General features: G+C 47.2%; 1 protein-coding gene across 6 annotated transcripts in view; it reads left to right on the top strand.

Annotated features, from left to right (window-relative positions):
* Positions 1 to 4,430: 4,430 nt before the first annotated feature.
* ASAP2 (ArfGAP with SH3 domain, ankyrin repeat and PH domain 2) overlaps positions 4,431 to 22,513 on the top strand; it is a 157,106-nt gene continuing 139,023 nt past the window's right edge. For all 6 annotated transcript variants that reach the window (XM_060169311.1, XM_060169312.1, XM_060169315.1 and 3 more), the window contains exon 1: positions 4,431 to 4,629. In XM_060169311.1, the coding sequence (XP_060025294.1) occupies positions 4,504 to 4,629 (126 nt within the window). In that variant the 5' untranslated portion in view covers positions 4,431 to 4,503. The remainder of the gene's footprint in view (positions 4,630 to 22,513) is intronic.

Below are 22,513 nucleotides of genomic sequence, written 5' to 3'. Positions count from 1 at the left end.
GCTATGAATAAATCAGTTTGTCATCTAAATCTACCAGCTTAACAAAATGATAACATTCTCGGAAATTAGCCCTCAATGTCATCTAAAACATTCTTATTCTTGGGCTTCTCTGATGGCGCAGTGGTTAAGAATCCGCCTGCCAATGCAGGGGACACGGGTTCGAGCCCTGGTCTGGGAAGATCCCACATGCCACGGAGCAACTGAGCCCGTGCACCACAACTACTGAGCCTGCGCTCTAGAGCCCGCAAGCTACAACTACTGAGCCCATGAGCCAAAACTACTGAAGTCCACGTGCCTAGAGCCCGTGCTCTGCAACAAGAGAAGCCACGGCAATGAGAAGCCCGTGCACCGCAACGAAGAGTAGCCCTGGCTCGTGGCAACTAGAGAAAGCCCATGCGCAGCAATGAAGACCCAACGCAGCCAAAAATAAATTAATTAATTAAAAATAAATAAATAAATTCAAAAAAAAAAACCATGCTTACTCTCAAGTGTCTAGGACCAATGATTAGATTTTCTCAGTAGGAATATGGCCCTTGTAGCAATTCCCTCTTGTGACCAAACAAACATAAAACGTGGATCATGGAATGATGAGATGCCTGCACAGGGAAGGAGTCTTCAAAATTAGCTAGTCCAGCTGCTTTCATTTTACAAATGAGCTGAGTCCAGGGAGGTTAATTAACTTATTCAAAGTCACAGAGAAGCAAAGCTGACATCAAAACCAAAGTTTTCATTTGTAAAATACTTTCTGCATGCTAATTTTTTTCCCCTAGAGTACTAAGGTGAGATCACTGTGCTAAGTGTATTTAAACTTCTCTCACTTTGGGGATAAATTGGTCCCTTCAGCAACACTGTCTTAGGGTGAATCTTGTTAAGCATGGAAATGAAGCTTCTGATTATGCTTACATGTTCACATCACTGGCGTGTTTCTTCTCGTTGTTTTTCTATTTAATTACACCGTTTACCATAGTTCTTTTAAGACACAGATCTCTCCATTCCAAGAGTAATCATTTACAAATTAATAGCAAGTGAACTGGATAAGTCTTGTGTTAAACCAACCAACCCTCAAGCAAATTTCAGAGTTAAGAACATATTTTAAAACTTGATTTGAGAGTGAAAAATCTCAGGTTCTTGAGAACTACTGGGGGCAGAAAATTCCTTTGGAAAATGGGCTGTTGGCCAATCTCAATGGGCTGCTGAAAATCCCATTTTTGAGAAGAGGATTTCTTTCCTCTTTCCTAGAAATGACAAGTCAACACGATTTCTTTCCTCTTTCCTAGAAATGACAAGGCAACACGATGTTTCTTTTCTTTTTTTAAAATAATACAAGTCTACAACCTCTTATCTGAAACCCCTGAGGCCAGATGTGTATAGAATTTAGAATTTTTCAGATTCTAGAGAGTTAATACAGCACATACACTAGATATTTTGAGTCACCCCCAGTGGGGTCAGGGGCAATACTCCATAAGCAAGCACATTTATAGTTTGCACTAAAACATAAATATTCATATGAAGTGGGATAAGCAAGACTGTAAATAGTCACATGTCAATTCATTTCAGATCATTTTACCATGAAAATAGTTTTTTTTTTAACTTTATATTTTTCAGAGCTATTTAGATTTTAAAGTTCTAGGTAAAGGGGTATATAGACCTGTAATGGTTTTCCCATCATGTTCTTCTTTTCTTCATGAATCCAAAAAAAAAAGTGTGTGTTTATAATGTTTTCTTGATCCACATTCAACTTTTGTTTTATTATTATTTGTTGGAACCTACTCATTCTCATTATATTAATCTCAGAGACCCATTAGCTACGTTTTATTCTGATCTTGCTTTAATCCCAGGCTTTTGTGCTATGCAAGGTTTTTTGAGATTCTCAGTGATGGTTGGATGAATAAATTGCTTTGGTGTTCTATCACAGATGTTCTCTTTGCAGTGGACTTGGTGATGACTTGCTTTCCACTAACCTTTGCATCTACTTGTATAACGCAATGCAGCTTTGCAATTTTATTTTTGTGGCTACCAAAGGTTTCTGTAAAAATACTATTAAACTACAAAAAAAAAAAGACAGTAACTGCACATAAAGAGAATAAAGAACATGAAGCTTAACTTGGTCCTTGGAGAAGAAGTCTGGATCAGTCTGGTTAATGCTGTACTAGATGTCAAGGAAAAACACTACTTTCTCTTCTTAAATCCTTAAATCCATAGCCTGATAGATACTAGTCCTCTAAAAATCAAGACTTGAAAACTTACCCAAGATAAGAACAACAAAACCGTAGCTAGAAAACTACCTAGGAGGGAACAGAATCTGCCTGGTGTAGGAAAGGGTGCATTAATATAAGTATTATCTATAGAACTTGAATTGTAGAAGGCTGCAAATAGAGGAAACCACCAAAGACACCGAAAGGGTGAAAAAACATACAGGGAAGATAGAAGCAGAGATGCTACAGTTTTAACAATGGTAACTTATTGCCTAGTGCAGTTATAAAAGCTATCCACTAATACAGTTATTTCAGAAAGCGAAATTTCATATGCAATGTTACTAAAATACCAAAGGCCATACATAATGTCTGACCCATGCTGCCACCTCATATAGCAAATTCTTACAAGGGAGCTTAAAAAAGATTGGTCCACTGTCCTTCAGTGTCAGGAGACCGCTTTGTCTCACGTATTGAATTTCCAACGTCTCTCACACTTCCTCCTTTTCAGATGCACAAAAGGTTTTTGTAAAGTTTCTCTTGGGTTTATTGCTGGCAGCTACAGAAACCATGCCACATGCCTGGTATAGAGTTATGGGGTGTGATTCTATTGGACCAGCGTCTTCAGAACTTCTGGATTAAAAAAAATTTTTATTGGAGTATAGTTGATTTACAACGTTGTGTTAGTTTCTGCTGTACAGCAAAGTGAATCAGTTATACATATATCCACTCTGTTTTAGAATATTTTCCCACATAGGTCATTACAGAGTATTGAGAAGAGTTCCCTGTGCTCCACAGTAGGTCCTTGTTAGTTACCTATTTTCTATAGAGTAGCGTGTTTATGTTAACCGCAGTCTTCCAATTTATCCCTCACCCTCTTTCCCCCTGGCAAGCTGGATTTTCAAAAATCATTATGAGCGTTTCCTTAAGACGTTCAATGAAAATCTGTTTTAACTCAAACTCTTTACTGGGCCAGTTATATATGAACTTTGCCCTCTCTTGTTGCACGTTCTCCTGGTTCTCTCACACACTCCCTGGGTCCCTTCCACTTCCTACAGGAGTACCATTTCAGCGTATTCTAATCTGCCCAGAGTGGATCCTGGCCTAGTACCCTGAAACTGTTTCCAACCAACCGAGAACGACCGAGGATTTTAGGGAAAATGCATAGGAAACACGACTGGGACACTGACCAGGGGTCCTGTTAAGCCCTCGGAAGCGCTCCGACTTGGATATGAAGCCCACTGGGCCACTCAGTTTCTCTCGGGAGCATCGTTTGCCTTCCTTCTATGTAAAATACATAACCATCTCTTTACTTGCCTCACAAGGTCGTGAGGATTGGATGGCACAAAAGCACTCACTCTATGGTCATTTCTCGTGGCTGTCACCGAATCCCAAGCTGGCGGGCGGGTGCTGCCGGGCGGGGTGCGGGAGGCATCTGCCAAGCGGCGCGCATGGTCCTGCAGGGGGCGAGCTCCTCACACCTTCTCCCGCGCCCGGACGGGCATTCCCAGCGGTTTATGGGGGACACCAAGAAGGGTTCCACGACCGGGGGTGGGGCGGGGACGAGAGAGGGGGACGGTGGCTCGGCCCGGGAGGTGTCAAGCGCACCCTGCGCGCGCGCTCGCGGACCTGGGGTGGGAGTGAGTGACGGGAAGCTCGGACGCGGCCCGGTCTGACCCGCCGGCGCGGCGGGGCGCGCCCTGGAACCCCGGCGCGCGGCGGGGGCCCGAACGCCGAGACAATGCGGCGCGCGGCGGCGGCGGGCGAGCGGCTCGGCGAGCCGGAGCGCGCGCCGCCTTCCTTCCTGCAGGCTCAGCTTCCCGGCGGCTGCGGCGGCGGCGAGCGCGCGGATTGGCGGCCCGGCCCTCCGCGCCGCCCCGCCCCGCGCCCGGCCGGCCACCGCCCCCGGCCCGGACCCGCCCCTCTCCGCGGGAGGCGCTCGGGGCCCGCGGCTGGGTGGCGGGTAGTTCCCGCCGGCTGTGCGCGTCCGCGTCGGGGCTCGCTCGGGAGGATAGGCGGCAGCGGAGCCCTCGGCGCGGCAGGCGGACGGGCCGGGCCCGAGCTGCGCGGGGCTGCGCGCGCGGCCCCTGCTCCCGCCGCCGGGCCCCGCGGGCGGCCGACCCGCGCCCTGCGGCGGCTCGTGCGGCTCCCGCGGCGGCGGCCCGCGCCGCGGCGCTTCCCTTTGTCCGCCGGCCGGGCGAGCTGCGGGCGCGGCGAGGGCGGCGGCGTCGGCGTCCGAGCGGCCGGTCGGAGCCCTCGCGGCGGCTGAGGCGGCGGCTCCCCTGCGGCCCGCCGCCCGCGCTCTGAGGCGATGCCGGACCAGATCTCCGTGTCGGAATTCGTGGCCGAGACCCATGAAGACTACAAGGCGCCCACGGCCTCGAGCTTCACCACGCGCACGGCGCAGTGCCGGAACACGGTGGCGGCCATCGAGGAGGTGAGCGGCGCCGGCGGGCCTCGCCGGGCGGGCGGCTCCGGCCGCAGGTAGCGCCGCGCCCCGCTAGCCCGCCCCCGCCCCGGGCCCGGCTCCCGCATCCCGGGAAAAGTTTCTTTTCCTCGGGATCCGGACGCAGCTGGGCGAACCCTGCCCGCAACAAGCCCTTTGTTCCGTGGAGGTGGCTCGGAAGAGACGGCTGCCGGCTGCCTACCTTGGGCCTTTTTAAGACCCCCCCCATCTCCCCTCGCGGGGCCCCGGGCCGGGCGGTACCCAGCCCCGCCGTCCCCCCCGCTCCCTGCGCCGCCAACTTTGGCCCGAGAGTCGGGGCCGGCGGTGAGCGGGGACCCCTCGGCTGCTGTGGCCGGGGTCGTCGGCTTGCCCGCGGCCCCCCAGCGTCCCCCTCTCAGCGCGTGGAGTGCCCCTGTCCCCAGCTTGCCCGGCGCGGTGCCCGTGTGCCCGGGACCCGCTCTGCACGACTCTTGGGTCGGTCCGGGGGACCCCGGCTGCCTAGGAAAGGTGTGCACACCTTAGCCAGAAAGGCCTGACCCGCGCCGTGCCGCGCGGCGCCCAGGGAGGAGTGGGCGAGCCGGGCTTCCGATCCAAAGGCCATTGCTGACCCCCGGGGACGTGTGTCTTACCTGCTCGCAGCTCTGGACGCCTTTCTTCCCCCATCAGCCTGGAAAAGGCCTGCTTTTAGTCAAGGTGCAAAGTCATCGTCTAGTGCTAACTAGTAAGCCCTGCACATCCTGCGGAGAGAGCGCTTAGGACCCGCAAGCTTAGGTGACAGAGCAGCCTGGGACTGAAGGGCAGGCAGAGTTCGTGAGTCCAGGGCCACCGCCGACTGTGGTTTGGGGCAGCTCCTCGCCTTTCTGCCTTCATTTTCCTTACCTATCAAACGAGACTAGCAATGCATCCTTTCCAGGGTGGTTATGAGGGTCAGAGACACTGTATCAGGTGCTTGGCTCATAACAGGGAACTGGTTTACCAGCCACACGTGTGCCCGTGTCGAAGAGATGATTAAATTCCTCTTGGCCAGAACGTCAAGTAACGTTCTTAAAATGGGGTATGGTAGGTATTTTAGAAGGAGATGACTGGGCTAGAGTGAGTGAGGAGAGGTCACCAGAGAGCTTTAAATTAAGCGATGGCATTCAGGTTTTTGCCGACTTGAACAAAGCAGCTGCTGTTAGGAATTGCTTGGGGAAAAAAAAATACAGAATGTTTTCCCTTAATGGAAATTTTTTTCTTTGTAGACATAAACAGTCAGTAATAGGCTAAATCAAAAGTAGTAGATTCAACATTCTGAGTGTTTTAAGTATAGTATAGGGCTTTCTTCCCCCCTTCCTTCCTCACCCCCCCCCTTTTTTGTAGAGGAGAGCTGAATGTAAACCTTTTGTAGTGAGCTCTGTGATCCCACATCACTTAACTCTACCTGTATTAGCAAGGCTTCAAGATTATGCCTTCAAATGAGGCAGATGGGGATGAGCGTAGTAAGTTTTTTCAGAAGTGCTGGTTGAAAAGCAAGAAGAAATTTTCACGCTGTTTTGAAAATACACCATTAACAATGTTTATGGAATGATTGCAGCCCAAGAGGTAGCTGAATATCTTTTAAGGGAAGGAAGCTTTGTACACAGTGCCTTAAAAAGAAAGCTTAATTGTGTTTAAAGTTCTGTTTCTTTTCCCTACTGAAGTTTGTCAGTTAAATATTACTAACACTGGCAGATGCTGGAAAGCTAGGCAAATAGGAGTTGCTATTAAAATTGACGTATCCTTTCCTGATTAATTTTAGTTTGCAGTGTGTAATTCCAGAGCTCTTTTTGTATGCTGTGCAGGAGATTACCCTAGAGCTCAGTTACTGAGCAGATTAAAGAGAGACTGGATTTGGTCATGTTACTAAACTGCAGGCTTGCTCCATGTTGCCATCCAAGAACAAGAATTGGTTAAAGTCTCAAAAATGAAAAAAAAAACACAAATCATTACAGGTCTGTCTCACTTTAAGCAAATTCAGTATACATACTAAGATAATGGTACATGTGAGCTTACATTTATGAGAGAACTAAATCTGAAACAGTTTTATTTAACCAGTGATGCCCTCATGTTTTGATTTTAAACAAGCATCTGCTCTTCATACTGAAATGAGACATGAGAGTGGGTATTGTGACAAATTTTCAAGTCCTTGGTCCTGTGTTTAAACAAATGTGTCATGGAATTAGTAAACTAATTTTAAACTGGTTAATGTTTGTGAACCTATTATTTCCAAGATAGGTTATGTCTGCTAAAAATCATCCTACAGTTGAAGTGTAAGGGTTTTTTTGATATGTACACCTGTAGCTGGACTGTGGGTAGCTAATGGATCCCTACCCTGTACTATGAACCTCACATCTGTTGTATTTATTCCTCATCCCTGCTTTACACATGAGGACATTGAAGCTTAGAGAGGTTAATTTGCTCAAGGTTAGAGAGCTAGTAAGTTGAAGAGTTGGAGTTTGAACTTGGTTTCATGCTGTTTTCCAAAATGATGCTGCTTTCTGTTACTTTTAATAATGCTGAATTCTCTAAATTACTCCTTTGTCAGATGGACCTGGGTTCAAGTTCGCACTCCACCACTGGGCAATTGTGTGAACTTAGGTGAGATACCTAATGTTTTCTCATTTTCCTTGGCTTTAAAGTCTCAATCACAATACCCGTCTACTTCAGAGGGTTGTGAGGGTTTAATGAGATAATACACAGCACAATACCTGGTAGACAACCAGTTTACTAAATGCTAACTGCTTTAATAGATTACATGATAGTTAATCCATAGAACCTGATGAGGGTGTTTGGCCCCCAAGCCGGGATTTACATGGGGGGGGGAGGGGAGTAAGGGAAAGGAATGGTTGAATGAGTAAGTGAATGGAAAACTGCTATATGTTCACTGTTGCTTATTTTTTAACCAGTTTGTTGTCTTGGCAGCAGGTCAGCACATAGCTGTGTTTTAAAATTTTCACTTTGTGATCATCGCTTTCTCTTGGTGAAGTAATTGTTTTGCACAATTTTTGCAAAGTCTGGTACTTCAACTGGAATCTGCCCTGTGTTTTTGGAAATAATGGAAAAAAAAATAAGTAGTTGTGGCTGAATCTGAAAACCCTCCTCCCCTCCTTTTGGGGGTTTTTATTGCTGTCTCAGTTTCTTTGAGTCTGAGCTCTTTGAAATATTCTCAAAATAGGGAAAAATTGTATACATGTGTGGGATATTCATAGTTAGACCCTCCTTTAGAGCATCATCCATTCTGTCTTGCTTATTTGGCTTTGTCAGATATGTAGTTTTAAAAATAAATTTGATGTTGACTCGTGAGTATTAAAATTTAATCTACTTCCTTCCGGGCCATAATTCTCCACTCTGTTGTCCTTGGTTGCCTTGGAAATCTCATTGCTGTCACAAGCGCAGGGTTCTAACTGCAGGGGTAGAATGAGCATCTGGGCTGCACAGACTCCCAGGGGCCTTGCTGTCCTTGGGGCCAGAAGCCCCTCCCAGCAGTTATTAGTGGGAACCCAGCCTACGGCCTACGTACTTTTTAGGCAAGAGTGTGATTCTGAATCTTAGCCCTTTGTGACTTGTTTGAAAAACAGCGCTTCCACATCCCAGACTAACAGATTTTAGATTTATTGTCAGAAGGACATCATCTGCTTGCCCAGTCCCTTCTTATTTTCGGAAATGAGCCTCTGTGGATCAGACAGGGCCAGCTTGTTATGCTGTGTCCTGTAATCTGGATATAGGTGTCTGGAAATTTTCGAGTCATTCAAGGAGGGAATGATCCCTTCTTATGTGATCCCCCATTCTCCCCCACCCCCCATTCAATTTCTCTCTTTCTTGTGATTAACGGTAAAAGTACTAATGCTGTTCGTGGTGAATTCCAGGCCCTGTCATTCATTCAGTATTTATTAAGTGCTGCTGTGTGCTAGGTGATGGGAACAGAATTCCCAAGAGGCATGCATTGTCTTTGAAGCAACCTGAAGCTTAGTGGGAGAGACAGATATCCTATAAACAAATCAATGCAATAAAGCGTGGTGAGGCCGTAACCACAAGACTGTCCAGAATCATGGATGCCTAGGGATGGGAGTGCTCAGGTGTGCCTGGGTCCATGGTTAGGGGGGCCTTGCATGATGATGTGCAGTTGAGTCTTGAAGCCAAGGTAGTCATCTGTGGCTTACCACATGCTTTAATTACTGAGGGATCTCAATATAGTCTCTTGTATCTGCCTCCCAGCCTTAGGTAAATATTGATCCACTCCTGAGGCGGTGGCCATCTAGGCCTCTGGTTGGATTTTCATAGCCAATCCACAGAGGGCTGCTCAGGCCACGAATTTGGAAGAATCCTTGATTCTTACCCTCCACATGGCCAGGCTCTGATGCCTTTCTTTGTGGAGCACATACATTCTAGACTTGCACTGTCCAATATAGTAGCCTAAAATTAACCCTTCAGTTTCTCAACTGCCCTGGCCACATTTCAAGTGCTGATAAAGCACAGGTGCATTGGACAGAGTAGGTTTAGAACATTTTCCTCATTGCAGAAAGTTCTGGACAATGGTTTTTAGACGCTTGCAACTCAGAGAAGTGTTCACTGACCAGCTGCATTGGCATCACCTGGAAGCTTGTTAGAAATGCAGACTGTCAAATCCCACCCTAGACCCGTGGAATCAGAATCGAGGGTTTAATAACATCTCCAGGTGCATTATATGCACATTAACGTTTGAGAAGCACTGTTCTAACCCTGGTGGCACATTAGAATCACTTGCTGGGGGGCTTATAGAATAGAGATGCCTGGCCCACTCCATGAAATTCTGACTTAATTAGTTTAGGTGGGGCCTGAAGCATTGGCAATTTTTAAAGCCACTCCCTAAATGGGGTTGATAATCACTGCAGTAAAGTAATGTAATGTCAGGTAGTGATAAGTGCTCTGAAGAAAAGTTACACAGAATACAGGAACAGAATGTGACTCTGGAGAGCAGGAAACTGAAATCAGGAAAGGCCTCTCCGAAGAGGTGGCATTAGAGAGAGCCCAGAAGGCAATGAGGAAGTAGCCAGGGGAGAGCAGCACGTGAAAAGGCCCTAAGATGTGCCTGGCCCAGGCCCTGTTGGAGGAGAGAAGTGGGCGTGGGAGAGGGTGAGGGCCAGGCAGGACCAGATCACAGGAGGTCTTCTGGGTCTTGGGAGGGAATTGGATTTTGTTCTAACATGGTGGGAAGCCGCTGGAGGGCTTGATCTGATTTACATTTTAAACCTTTCCCGGTGGTTGCTCCAGAGAGAATAGATGGGCAGCGCATGAGAGAAAAGAGGGGGACCAGTTGGGGCTGGGGGTCATCCAGGCAAGAACGTCGTGGCCTAGGTGGTAGCAGTGGGGGCGACGAGAGGTCTGATGGAGACCCTCTGTGTTGTCTGTGCTGGGGGGCGAGAGGGACAGAGCAGGGCTCCCGTCCCAGCGAAGGCAGAGGCCAGGCTCGGTTCACTCGGGCGCTTGAAGGACGGGCCTCCTGGTGTCCCTGCAGCAAAGCTGACACTCTGCGGAGCTACTTAGTGTTGGTATCGAGGCTGGCTGTGTGCTGCTCAGCATGACTGGCTGTAGCACTTGTGTTGGGGCCAGTGCTGGATATCCATTTTGTTCTCTGCAGACACTGATAAGGGAAGGGAGAGAGTAAGCAGAGTTGAGTAGACAGGGCCGGTGGGGTATGTCTGCTTCTCTGCTCTGCTGTTTGTAGGCAGATGATAGCAGGTGATGCTTTCTTAGCTGTGTCGGATGCCTGGGATACTGTCCACATTCAGCTTCCTAAACACTCCTCTTTCCCACTGCAGAGAGGTGGTGAATTCACCTAGTCCCACCACCATAGGAAACCGCCTTCTTTGCCTATACTTTCTGTGTCATGTGGCCTTCAAGTGGTTGCCAGGGCCCTTCCAGGTACTGCTGTACCATTATTGTTTTATCATGTGGACGATGTGGAATAAATGGACTGTCAACCAGAGCTGGAATGCTTGGGCTGAATTTTTATTTGTATTTGGTTGTGTTGGGTTTCTTGATTTGTAAATGTGTATAGGCATCTACCAGTATTTTGTTACCACCAGGGGCCAGTGATGGAAAAGTGGGCGGGATTAGCTCCTTCCCCATAAAGCACTTATTTTGTGTGTAGTTAGTGTTTATCCTTTTAGCCCTTTTTTTTTTTTTTGCGGTATGCGGGCCTCTCACTGTCGTGGCCTCTCTCGTTGCGGAGCACAGGTTCCGGACGCGCAGGCTCAGCGGCCATGGCTCACGAGCCCAGCCGCTCCGCGGCATGTGGGATCTTCCCGGACCAGGGCACGAACCCGTGTCCCCTGCATCGGCAGGCGGACTCTCAACCACTGCGCCACCAGGGAAGCCCCTTTTAGCCCTTCTTTTTGTGCCATGGACCCCTCTGGTACTCTGGTGAAGATGGTAGACCTCTTTTCAGAAAGATGTTTTAATGCATTGAATAAAATACATGGGATCTCGAAGGGAACCAAGTATATTGAAATATATTTCAAAAATATATTTGAAAATCTGTGTCATAGTAATATATGTTTCTTTACTAAAGCATTAAATATCAAGATTTGGTTTTGGGTCTAATAAATATTTTAATTTTGAGGTACTGATGAATGTAAGCAGTATTGGAGCTGTTTCCAACACCTCTAAAGCTATGTAAGTATATCTTTTGTTGGAGTCGCAGGTACTGCTAATACCATCATGGTATGTTGCTTACATTCATAATTGAGGGAAACGCTGAATTTCATTTGGGGGCTCATGAAGTCCAGATGTAATTCTTTTTTCCAATCCAAGTTTATGAACCCCCCTGAATTCAGGCTAAGAATTCCAGGCTTATTGGTAAGATTACTTTAGTCAACTGTATTTTGGAGTGAGTGAGTGACTCTGCAGCAATGCTTCTTAAACAGGCTTCATAATTATACCATCATTGTGATGAATTGGTTCTTAGAGTTGAGCAGAGAGGGGTGACACCCCAAGCCAGCGTTATAGTTGTCCAGTAGTAAAGGTGCTTAGAGGAGCTAGGGGTGGAGGGTGAAGCTGTCGGTTGTGGTTTGACAGCCATGGTGCTCTCCGCATTTTTTCAAGGTCAGGGCTTGGCAGTTTCTCATGTGGTCCTGGTTTAGTTCATATCTTCATGCATGCCTTGGCGTTCAGCAAAACTGTGAATTGCATCTGATGAGTCCTGTGGTTAGGGCCTTGAGCTGGGCCGCCAATTCTCCTACTTTTACCTTTCTTGTTTTTCTGGTTTGTCATATGCTGTCCTTGACTCTGGAGGGCAAGCTTGGATGTGAAGTGATAGATTTACAGGTACCTTCCGCCCAGACTTCTAAGGCAGACTTTGAGTTCTGTCGTGTTTTCGGTGAGGTTGCGTGTTTGAAACGATGCTGTTGTTGCATGAGTGTGTTTGGGGTATCCACAGCATGACTGAAGTGTTACTGTCAGTCCCTGTTGTTGTTTTTTCCTTGCCTTTTAGCACTTATTGGGCGCTTACTGTGTGCCAGGCATGCTTTAAGTTCTTTACACATATTAACCCTTAACTTGCTTGATGATTACAAAAACCCTGTAAGGCCCAGAGAACCTGAGCCACTTTACCAGGATCACAGAGCTAGGAAGTGGCAGAGCCAGGATTCAAACTCAAGCGTTTTGACATGAGAGTCTGCTCCTGTAGCCGCCAACTGCCTCTGTAGAGCCTGGACCGGAAAAGGCCCTCCATATTGATGGCTGTGACCAGCACGACCCCTCTCTTGCTGTCTTGCACTGTGATGCATCTGCCGCATTTCCTGAGTGGATGCTTCTGAAGAACCCTTGCTGCCACTGTTTCCTCTCTGCCTCCTCTGTCCGTGTTGCTGCAGAAACGGTTCCTCGTTACTCTTTTCACTGCTCTGCTGACATGCCCAGCCCTGCAAAGCCGAGTGGCCCCGGGCATTGCTCACACCCTGGCAGGAGGCCTGCCCTACTAACGGGATTATTAATGACATCATCTCTCCACTCGGTGCTGAAGATGGCTTTGTCAGTGTGATTTTATACACAGATGCTCGCAGTAAAGTCGGCCGGCTGGTGAAGATGGTTCCCTCTAATGGTGAATTCCCTCGGCGTCTAGGATTCTAGCCAGGTGACCCGGATTTGGGGGCCTCTTTCCCTAGTTTCCCAGAAGAAATCTTAATAGAGGTTTTGTTTTTGTTTTTAACAGCAATGGCTGACATTTCTTTGAGCCCTAGTTCTGGGTTAAGGGCTGTGCTGTGTTTTAAATGGCTTGTTTTTTTTTTTTTTGCGGTATGCGGGCCTCTCCCTGTTGTGGCCTCTCCCGTTGCGGAGCACAGGCCCCGGACGTGCAGGCTCAGCGGCCATGGCTCACGGGCCCAGCCGCTCCACGGCATGTGGGATCTTCCCGGACCGGGGCACGAACCCGTGTCCCCTGCATCGGCAGGCGGACTCTCAACCACTGCGCCACCAGGGGAGCCCTAAATGGCTTGTTTTGATGGCTGAATCCTTTCCCTTATCCTGTCTGCTGTAGATCCTGTTATCTCTATGTTATAGTTGAAGAAACCCGAGGCTCAGACAAGTTCCATGACTGCAGGTAGCCCGCCCGCCCCGCAATTAGCGGTTGATAGAACCAGGAGTCCTAGCCACGCTGAGATTAGCCTGTGTGCTTAGGGGTGTTCCTCCTGCTGGCCCTTTAATGCCTCACCCTCACCTGATGGTCTCCTGCTGGGATCTCTATTGCCCGGGAAGTTCCCTCTTTAGGTGTTTCTCTGGGCTTCTTTAGTGCAGGTTGATAGTTGTCGACCTAGGTCATCAGACTCTAACCCCTGGGGAGGTACTTAGCATCAGAGGTGTTTATTAAGTGGCCTTAACTGTTTTGGAGTGAGTTAGAAAGGTACATCTGCCTCCCCTCCCTCCCCCTCAGAGCTGAGGGACTGAGGACAGCTGCTTGTAAAGGACTCCAGAGCCACGTAGCCAGGGATCAGGTCCATGCACTGTTCCCTCTGTGTCAGCAGATCTGTGTTTGGAGAGGCGACCACTGAAGGGGGGAATCACAGATGTGGCTTGTCTAGGCAGTCTGCATGAGGTGTTGGCACCCTGCTGCCAGTTAGGGAACTTTGGGGAGATTCTGAGAGGAAGGGACATGTTAAGTCTTTGTACTGTATTTATTCCTCTGATAGCCCTGACCTGTTAGCTAACCAGGTGCTGGGCCTTGGGCGGCTGATTTCACTGGTCCAGGCTTAGTGGCCTCACTTGTAAAGTGGAGGGTAGATGAGACATTTCCTAACATTCTGTTTCTGCAACGCAGTTCACCTGCCTCGTGCCGCTCTTTACTTTTTCTGACCACCTCGTCCACTTTCTGCTGGCCATTCGTATTTATACTTTTCAAGAGACTAGAGGTGAAAATAACACTTTCCCTCTCTACTCCCCCTTTAAAGATTCTCCCTCCCCCAGAATACCACTGGAGTCGATATGGTGGTTGGCCCATGAGCTGGAATTTCATTGGGTGCATCGCTAGTTTAAGTTTGGGACAAATGGGGCTCTGTAGTGTGCTACCCGTCTCACCTTGAACTGCCTTTCCAGGTGCATGCTTTGGTTTCTTGATTACAGCTCTGTTGTGCTTTGCTTCTCTGGTGAAAAGAAGATTGTGTTAATGATCACAGAGTTTTGCGATCACTAAATAATTTGGACTGTTAAATTTTAAGTAAATACTGATTTTCTGACATCAGGGTTCCAAGAGCTTTTCCCTAGTCTTAGGGGGAGCCAGTATTTCATCACTGGAAGACGTGCTATTATGAAGCCCTGTGGATTTGGTTGTGTTACTATGGTGGCATGGGAAGAGCACCAGCCAGGGGGTTAGAAGAGTCGGTTCCAGTTCTGATGTGGTCTCCACCTTGCTGTACAACCTTGAGCAAGTCACTGCCCTGGATGTGTGATCTCTTAAATGAGGTGTTGGGATTAGTTGATCTCCGAATACCCTCTCCAGCCTGAAAATCTCATGGTTCTTTGTATCCCATATATTCAGTTTGAAAAGACACTAGAATAAAAGGTGGGAATAAAACTTGGCAACGAATGGCTAGTTTTTAGTCCTGAAAAAAAGTATAGGTTATGAATTAATCAAGTTGATAAAAAACACCTTTCTGTGGTTTCCTCAGGTGCTTATTTTTGTTGTTGCTTTTTTTTTTTTTGCGGTACGCGGGCCTCTTACTGCTGTGGCCTCTCCCGTTGCGGAGCACAGGCTCCGGACGCGCAGGGTCAGCGGCCATGGCTCACGGGCCCAGCCGCTCCGCGGCATGTGGGATCTTCCCGGACCGGGGCACGAACCCGTGTCCCCTGCATCGGCAGGCGGACTCTCAACCACTGCGCCACCAGGGAAGCCCTGTTGTTGCTTTTTTTAAAAATTGAGATACAATTCACATACCATAAAATCTACCATTTTAAAGTGTCTAATTCATGATTTTTTTAGTATATTCACAGAATTGTTCAGCTATCACCTGTATCCAATTCCAGAACATTTTTTTAAATATCTTTATTGGAGTATAATTGCTCTACAGTGGTGTGTTAGTTTCTGCTTTATAACAAAGTGAATCAGTTATACATATACATACGTTCCCACATCTCTTCCCTCCTGTGTCTCCCTCCCTCCCACCCTCCCTATCCCACCCCTCCAGGCGGTCACAAAGCACTGAGCTGATCTCCCTGCACTATGCGGCTGCTTCCCACTAGCTATCTACCTTATGTTTGGTAGTGTATATATGTCCATGCCTCTCTCAGAACATTTTTTTAAATTAGTTAATTTATTTATTTTTGGCTGCGTTGGGTCTTCATTGCTGCACGCGGGCTTTCTCTAGTTGCAGCAAGTGGGGGCTGCTCTTCATTGCCGTGCACGGGCTTCTCATCGCTGTGGCTTCTCTTGTTGCGGAGCACGGGCTCTAGGCGTGCGGGCTTCAGTAGCTGTGGCTCGCAGGCTCAGTAGTTGTGGCTCGTGGGCTCTAGAGCGCAGGCTCAGTAGTTGTGGAGCACAGGCTTAGTTGCTCTGCGGCATGGGGGATCTTCCCAGACCAGGGCTCGAACCCGTGTCCCCTGCATTGGCAGGCGGATTCTCTTAACCACTGCGCCACCAGGGAAGTCCCCAATTCCAGAACATTTTCATCACCCTAAAAGAAAATCCCATACCCATTAGCAGTCACTCCCCATTTCCCTCTCCCTCAATCCCTGACAACCACTAATCGACTTTCCTCCTCTATATTGCCTGTTCTGGACATTTCGTGTAATGGAATTCATGTAATGGAGTCATACAATTTGTGGCCTAGTGTGTCTGGCTTCTTTCACTTAGCATCATGTTTTCAAGGCTCATCTGAGTTGTGGTATGATTCTGTACTTCTTTTTTCTGGCTGAATAATATTCCATTGTATGTATATATGACATTTTGTTTATCCATTCATCAGCTGATAGACATCTGGGTTGTTTCCAGATGTTTTTGTCTATTATGTTTATGTCTATTATGTCTGGGTTGTTTTTGTCTATTATGAAAAATGCTGCTGTGATTATTCTTGTACAAGGTTTTGGGTGGACATATGTTTTCAGTTCTCTTGGGTCTATATCTAGGCGTGGGATTGCTGGGGCATATGGTAACTCTGTGTTTAACTTTTTGAGGAACTGTCAGAATATCGTCTAAAGAAGCTGCACCACTTTACATTCCCAGCAGCAGCAGCAGTGATAGGGTGCCATTTTCTTCACATCCTTTTCAGCACTTGTTACTGTCTGTCTTTTTGATTGTAGCCATCCTAGTGGATATGCAGTGATCTCTCCTGGATTGACTTGCATTTCCCTGATTGATGACTAGTGGTGTTGAGCATTGTTTCATGTGCCTGTGGCCATTTGTATGTCTTCTTTGGAGAAATACCTATTTAAATTCTTTGCCCATTTTAGAATTGGATTATTTGGGTTTTTTTACTGTTAAATTGTAAGAGCTCTTTATATATTCCAGAACCAGACTCTTAACAAATACATGATTTGCAGATATTTTCTCCTATTTTTACCCCCTTGATGGTGTCCTTTGAAGCACAGAAGTTTTTAATTTGGTAAAGTCCGGAATATCTGTTTTTCCTTTGGTTGCTTGTGCTTTTGTTGTCATACCTAAGAAACGGTTACTAATATAAGGTCACAGAGATACACACCTACATATTCTTCTAAGAGTTTTAAAGTTTTAGCCCTTACATTGAAGTCCTTGATCCGTTTTTAGTTTGTTTTGTGAGGTAGGTAGGGATATGATATGAGGTAGGATTCCAACTTTATTCTTTTGCATGTGAATATCTAATTGTCCCAACACCATTTGTTGAAAAGAGTATTCCTTCCCCATTGAATACTTTGGGCACCCTTTTCGAAAATCCGTTGAAGTTTGATGTATGGGTTTACTTCTGCACTCTCAATTCTAGTCCACTGATTTTATCCTTATGCTAGGCTTATGGTAAGTGTTGAAATCAGGAAGTGCGAGTCCTCCAACTTTGTTTTCTTTTCCAAAATTGTTTTGGCCATTCAGGGTCCCTGTTACCATATGAATTTCAGGATCAACTTGTCAGTTATTGCAAAAAAAAAAAAAAAAAGCCAGCTGGGATTCTGATGGGGATTGCTTTGAATCTGTAGATTAACTTGGGGACTGTGGACATCTCAATATCATCCAATCTAGGATGGTAGGATGTTTTTGCACTTACTAAGTCTTTAATCTCTTTTAATGATATTTTGTAGTTTTCAGTGTACAAGTTTTGTTAAATTTATTCCTTAGTATTTTCTTCTTTTTTTCTTTTCCATTGTGGTTTATTACAGGATATTGACTATAGTTTTCCCTGTGCTATACAGTAGGACCTTATTGTGTATCCATTCTATATATAATAGTTTGCATCTGCCAATCCCGAGTATTCTGTTCTTCTTGATGCTGTTGTAAATGGAACTGTTTTCTTAATTTCATTTCTGGATTTTTCATTGCTAGGGTATAGAAATATAATTAATTTTTGTGTATTGATCTTATATCCTGCAATACTGGTGAACGTGTTTGTTAGCTCTAATGGGGTGTGTGTGTACGTATGTATTAGGATTTTCTGTATACAAGATCATGTCATCTTCAAATAGAGGTAGTTTTACTTCTTCCCTAACAGTCTGGATACTTTTTATTTCTTTTCATTGCCTCATTGCTGGATCAGTTCTTGATCATCTTTAAATGCCAATGGGTTGCACAGAATTGGGATGCAATAAATTTAATTTGTTTTGTTTGTTCTCATTTGGGCTCTGAATATACTGAGAAAATTGGAACACTTGGAGGCTTGGTCTCTGGTTGCGAAGTCCGTTAGTGGAAATGTCACCTGCGTTGATAACTGGGTTGCAGACATTTGCCTCATCCGGCCAAGGTGTGCGGTAGGTAGTACCTGGGAGGTTTCCAGTCCAGGGCCAGGCCTTGTCTGTCTCTGCAGCAGCAAACTCAGAACGATACATCGTTTTTTCCAGTTAGCAGCTTTTTGTTTGCCTCTTTCCATAAGCATCACCTTGATCTGTTCACTGTGGAGACTGCTCACTTCTTGACAGAAGGTAATTGTTGAGATTCCTGGTTTTCTTCTCACCTTGTGAATTCTCTTGTTGGCTTTTCTTTTGTGGCGAATAGGAATGAGGTGTGTTTACTACTCAGGCTGTTGGGCTGTCAGAACCTGTAGCTTTTGTTTGCCTTGGTTGTAGCTTGCCAGCCGCAGGCTTCTCATTTGGAAGAGGTAGCAGCGGGGGTGGAGCACGGTGGAAATCGTGAGGTAGGCCGGCGGCTCTGCACCTTTTTCATCTCCCTTCCCTCCCCTCCTCCATGCTCCTGTTTCTTTTCCTTGGGGATGGGGTTGCTGTCTAGGCAGTGTCCAAAGCTTAAAATTCTCACCTCCCCTCTTTTTTCCCCTGCATTCTCTTACCTTCACTCCCTTAGTGTATCTTCAGACCCTCGGGGCCCTGTACTTTCTTTTCAAAGTGGAGATTCCAGCCAGAGGGGACTCAGGAGGGAAGCTTTACTTTGGGATTTCAGGCTGAGGCCTTCCTTCCCCGTAAGCTGCTGCTTTGGTGATGACATTTAAAGTTGGCCTCCTTTCCTACCACACTGCCTCCCCTCAGTTTTCCAGAACTGCGTTTATTGTTCTTTTAAAAATGATTTATTGTCTTCTGTAACAGTGTGGAAGGAGCTTAATATTTGAAGTGCACAGTTTTCTTCTTTATGGTCAGAGCAAAGTAAAGGAGGTTTGATTGATCTTATGACAAAATTGCTTTAGTCATAGCTAATGTGAAATCTCTTTAGGGCTTCGGTTTTATTTGCTCTTTTAATTTATGAACCTCCTTGGATCCCTAAGCGTCTGTGCACACAGCCAGTGAGGCCTGCTGTATCAGATTCAGGGCTTTATTCCTGTCCCTGGTAAACCATGAGCTGGTATAGGGTTCTGACAGTTGGTTAGATTTTGGTTTGAATTAGGGAGTAGCAGTGTCAGCTGATGTGTGTTTCAGAAATTTGTTACTGTTTTTCCAAAGAAAAATGTACTGTTAGGTTGGGTGGTTAAAGCCGGTGGTAGGCATGTGTTAGAACTTGGTGGTAAACAGAAAAAAAACCCTGTGTAAGTAGCTGCTCTAAAGCCCATCTTGTTTCTCTGTAGGTCATGGTCATCCTCGGGGTTCTGGAAAAGACCATGTAGTGAAATAGAAATAGCAGGGACCGGCGCTCAACAGCTGAGGCCAGTGAAAGGGAGGAAAAGAGAAAATTGGACTCAGAAGTGTGGAGCTGCCCCTGCTCTAGGCATCCCCGAGGGTCTTCCCACAGCAGCAGGTTTAAGAAGAGTTCGAATCAGTACTCTGCTGTGTTGGGCAGGGCAGCACGTAATCCACTGAGGAGAGTTTGCATGAAAATAGGTTTTGAGTTTCGCTGTGTAATTTTGATTACTTTCAGTTCACTGAGAAAATGAAATTACGTGGAACAGCTCTTTCCTTTGGTGTTGGCGCAAATGAGGCGTTTAGGGCATCTTTCAGGATGGGATCTGGGCTCCGGCAGAATGATGTGGAAATCTCTTCCAGGGACACGTAGACTTAAGTGAGGACAACCCTTGGCTCTTAGGTGTCTGCTGTTAAGGAGCGCGAGGCTTACTGGCTGGCTTCAGAGTATCTTGGCGTTTCCTTTTGGGGTGAGGGAGCCTCCAAATCCAAGGTTATGCCTGCTTGTAGTTAGTTTTCCTGTCGGACCCTCACGCCAGGCTGAGTGTGCCTCAGGTTCAGTGTTGCTTCTCTTTGAGTCCTCAGAGCCCGACGTGGTTCCCAGCACACAGTTCTCAGAAAGTGTCTGTTGAATGTTGAAGGCCTAGGTAATCTTTCTGTTTCTGTGATTTGATATCTTAACCTTCAAAACACTTGCTGTATGTTTAGAAGTAAATTCGTTTTGATTTGAAAAATCAAGATTGTCATGTTATCCTTTGAAACAGGAAAATCTCTTTAAGAATTACCAAAATCTCCACTCTGTAAAGCACCCTAATATCTAGTTTCTTCATTGAAAAATACATTATGTCTTTTTTATTCTGAAAGGCTTCCCTGGCATTCCCCAGTCCATCAGGACCACTTTCTTCCCTGAATTCTTAAAGCAGTTACTCTAAAGCAGTTTTTGGTCCATCTGTCCATCCATTGATCCGTGGATTGGTTGATCCATCTATGGATCGATGCATCCATCTGTCCATCCATCCACCCACCCACCCATCACTGGGACAGACCTGGGCTGTCTGATGCTTGGAGTAAAGCGTGCTGCCGCTGTGCAGTGTGGTGGTCTGCAATAGCTGTGGGTCCTCCCTGGTGCCGGGGGTGGCCCTGGCTTCCTCCTCAGTGCCTGCTTGCTTCTGTAGAGCAGGGGTCTCATCAGGGAGCAGGACAAAGGAGGGTGTAGCTTGACTGAGGTGGGTAAGTTGAAACAATGCAAGTTGGGTTCAGGGCTCTCAGGGTTGTCCCTGTTTGGTCAGGGCAGAGGTTGGCAAACTACAGTCCACCCTGTTTTTGTATGCAAAAAAACAAAAACAAGAAACAAAGTAAACTAAAATAAAGGTGGTATTTGCGGTTTAAAAAGAGTTATAAAGAAAAAAACCCCCAAATCTGAAGAATATACAACAGAGACTGTGTGTATATGGCCTGCAAAGCCTAAAATATTTACTCTCGGGCCCTTTATAGAAACAGTGTTCCTACCCTTAGGGGAGAAGATGGGCTGTGACTATGGAGAGTCTGTCTGGACTGAATGGACAGAATGTTTGGGGGTATAGAGCCTTCACGTTGCTTAGAATAGTGGTCCACATGTCACACAGGCCCCTGCCTTAAACATCCCTGCTTGCTGTGAGGACCAGGTACTTGCTACCTGTGGAAGTAGCCTTTTCTGCCCAAGGTTGTAGGGAAATACCTAAGGCTTTTGAGTAGGGGAGTGAAATGAGCAGAAGCTGGGTTTAAGGCAGACTGACTTGGCATGGCGGGGATGGGGGACAGACGTGAGAGGGTCAAAGGGGAGAAGGACCCAGAGCAGGGAGCCCAGGAGCAAAGCTTCGGCCACTGCCCAGGGAAGCAGTCACTGTGGCCTGGATTAGCGCTTTGGGAATACAAAGGAAGGTACATCACAAGGTAGTCAGATGGGGGCTGCTCATTTGTCAGCCCTCTTCTGGTTTTGGCCACCTCCTAAGGTTGGTTGGTTTGTGGTTGGTTGGTTCAGGCCTTAATGCCTTCCTTCATTAAACATGTAGAGCACTTGGCTCTGTACCAGGCCCTGGACTTCAGAGTTCCTGCCTCGGAGGTGCTCATGGGTGGGAGGAAAGGAGAAACAGTGACTCCACCAGGGAGCGGGTGGGGGGAAAGCATCAGGGACGAGCAGCAGAGGAGCTCCTTGACGGCAGGGATGAGTAGCAGAGGAGCTCCTCGACGGCAGGGTTGTTTGGTGTGTGCTTGCTCGAGAGGGTGTCTCACCCCCAGTGCCTGGCCGGTAGTAGGGCCTCAGAGGTTGAGTATTGGATCTTTGGCAGCCGGCCACACATGCAGAGAATGATGATGCTGTGAGCATTATACTAAAGTGTTAAAAATATCATCTTGTCTCTACCCTTAAGGAACCTACCATTTAAAAATAAAAGACCAACCACTAATTAATTTATTCAGTATTTATTTTACAGGAAGCACATGATATACCTGCATGCGCACATGCATAGTGGTCACTCAGATGCGTATGAAGTGGGCAGGGTCACCTCTCTTAGGCCATGCAGGACTCGACACACATCTGCCTGCTGCCCCCCTTGAGCTTTTTTCCTCTAAATGCCTTTTGCCTTCTTTCTTGATCCGAGAGTGGCCATTTATGACTTCAAAGGCACCTTCTGGCCTGCCTGCTGCGTGGCTTCAGTGTAGAGGGGAGGTGGCAGGGTAAGCAGCGCTCACGTTGTCCTGTCCTGAACTCTGGCCTCTGCCAGAAGATCTTCCTTGGCTGCCACAGGAGGATCGCACTCTCCCCTTCTCCTTTCCCTCTTCAGACTGGCCTCTTGGCCCCAGGGACGAATCTGAGTGGGACGGAGGACTCAGGGAGCCTGGAGAAAAACAAAGAAACCTGCCACCCAGCCCACTGCAATGTCAGCCGCCTAGAAACCTGCTCTTCCCTTGCCTGACATCACCGGCCCGGCCTTTCCGGAGGCCGCCTGGCTCAGCTCTCACCCCAGGGGCGAAAATTGCCTGGTGGCCTGGAGACAGATTGCAGACGGGCACTCTTGGTCAGGGAGCCGGCCCCTTCTCCTGCCTGGCCCAGGGGAGGGATCCATCCACACCTCGGAGGCCTGCAGGGTGGGCTGGGACAGGGCGATGGTCGGCG

The sequence above is a fragment of the Lagenorhynchus albirostris genome, chromosome 13 (genome assembly GCF_949774975.1).
Source record: "Lagenorhynchus albirostris chromosome 13, mLagAlb1.1, whole genome shotgun sequence".
NCBI classification, from domain to species: domain Eukaryota; kingdom Metazoa; phylum Chordata; class Mammalia; order Artiodactyla; family Delphinidae; genus Lagenorhynchus; species Lagenorhynchus albirostris.
The sequence above is the reverse complement of the archived record's forward strand: the minus strand, read 5'-3'. Positions and strand labels throughout refer to the sequence as shown.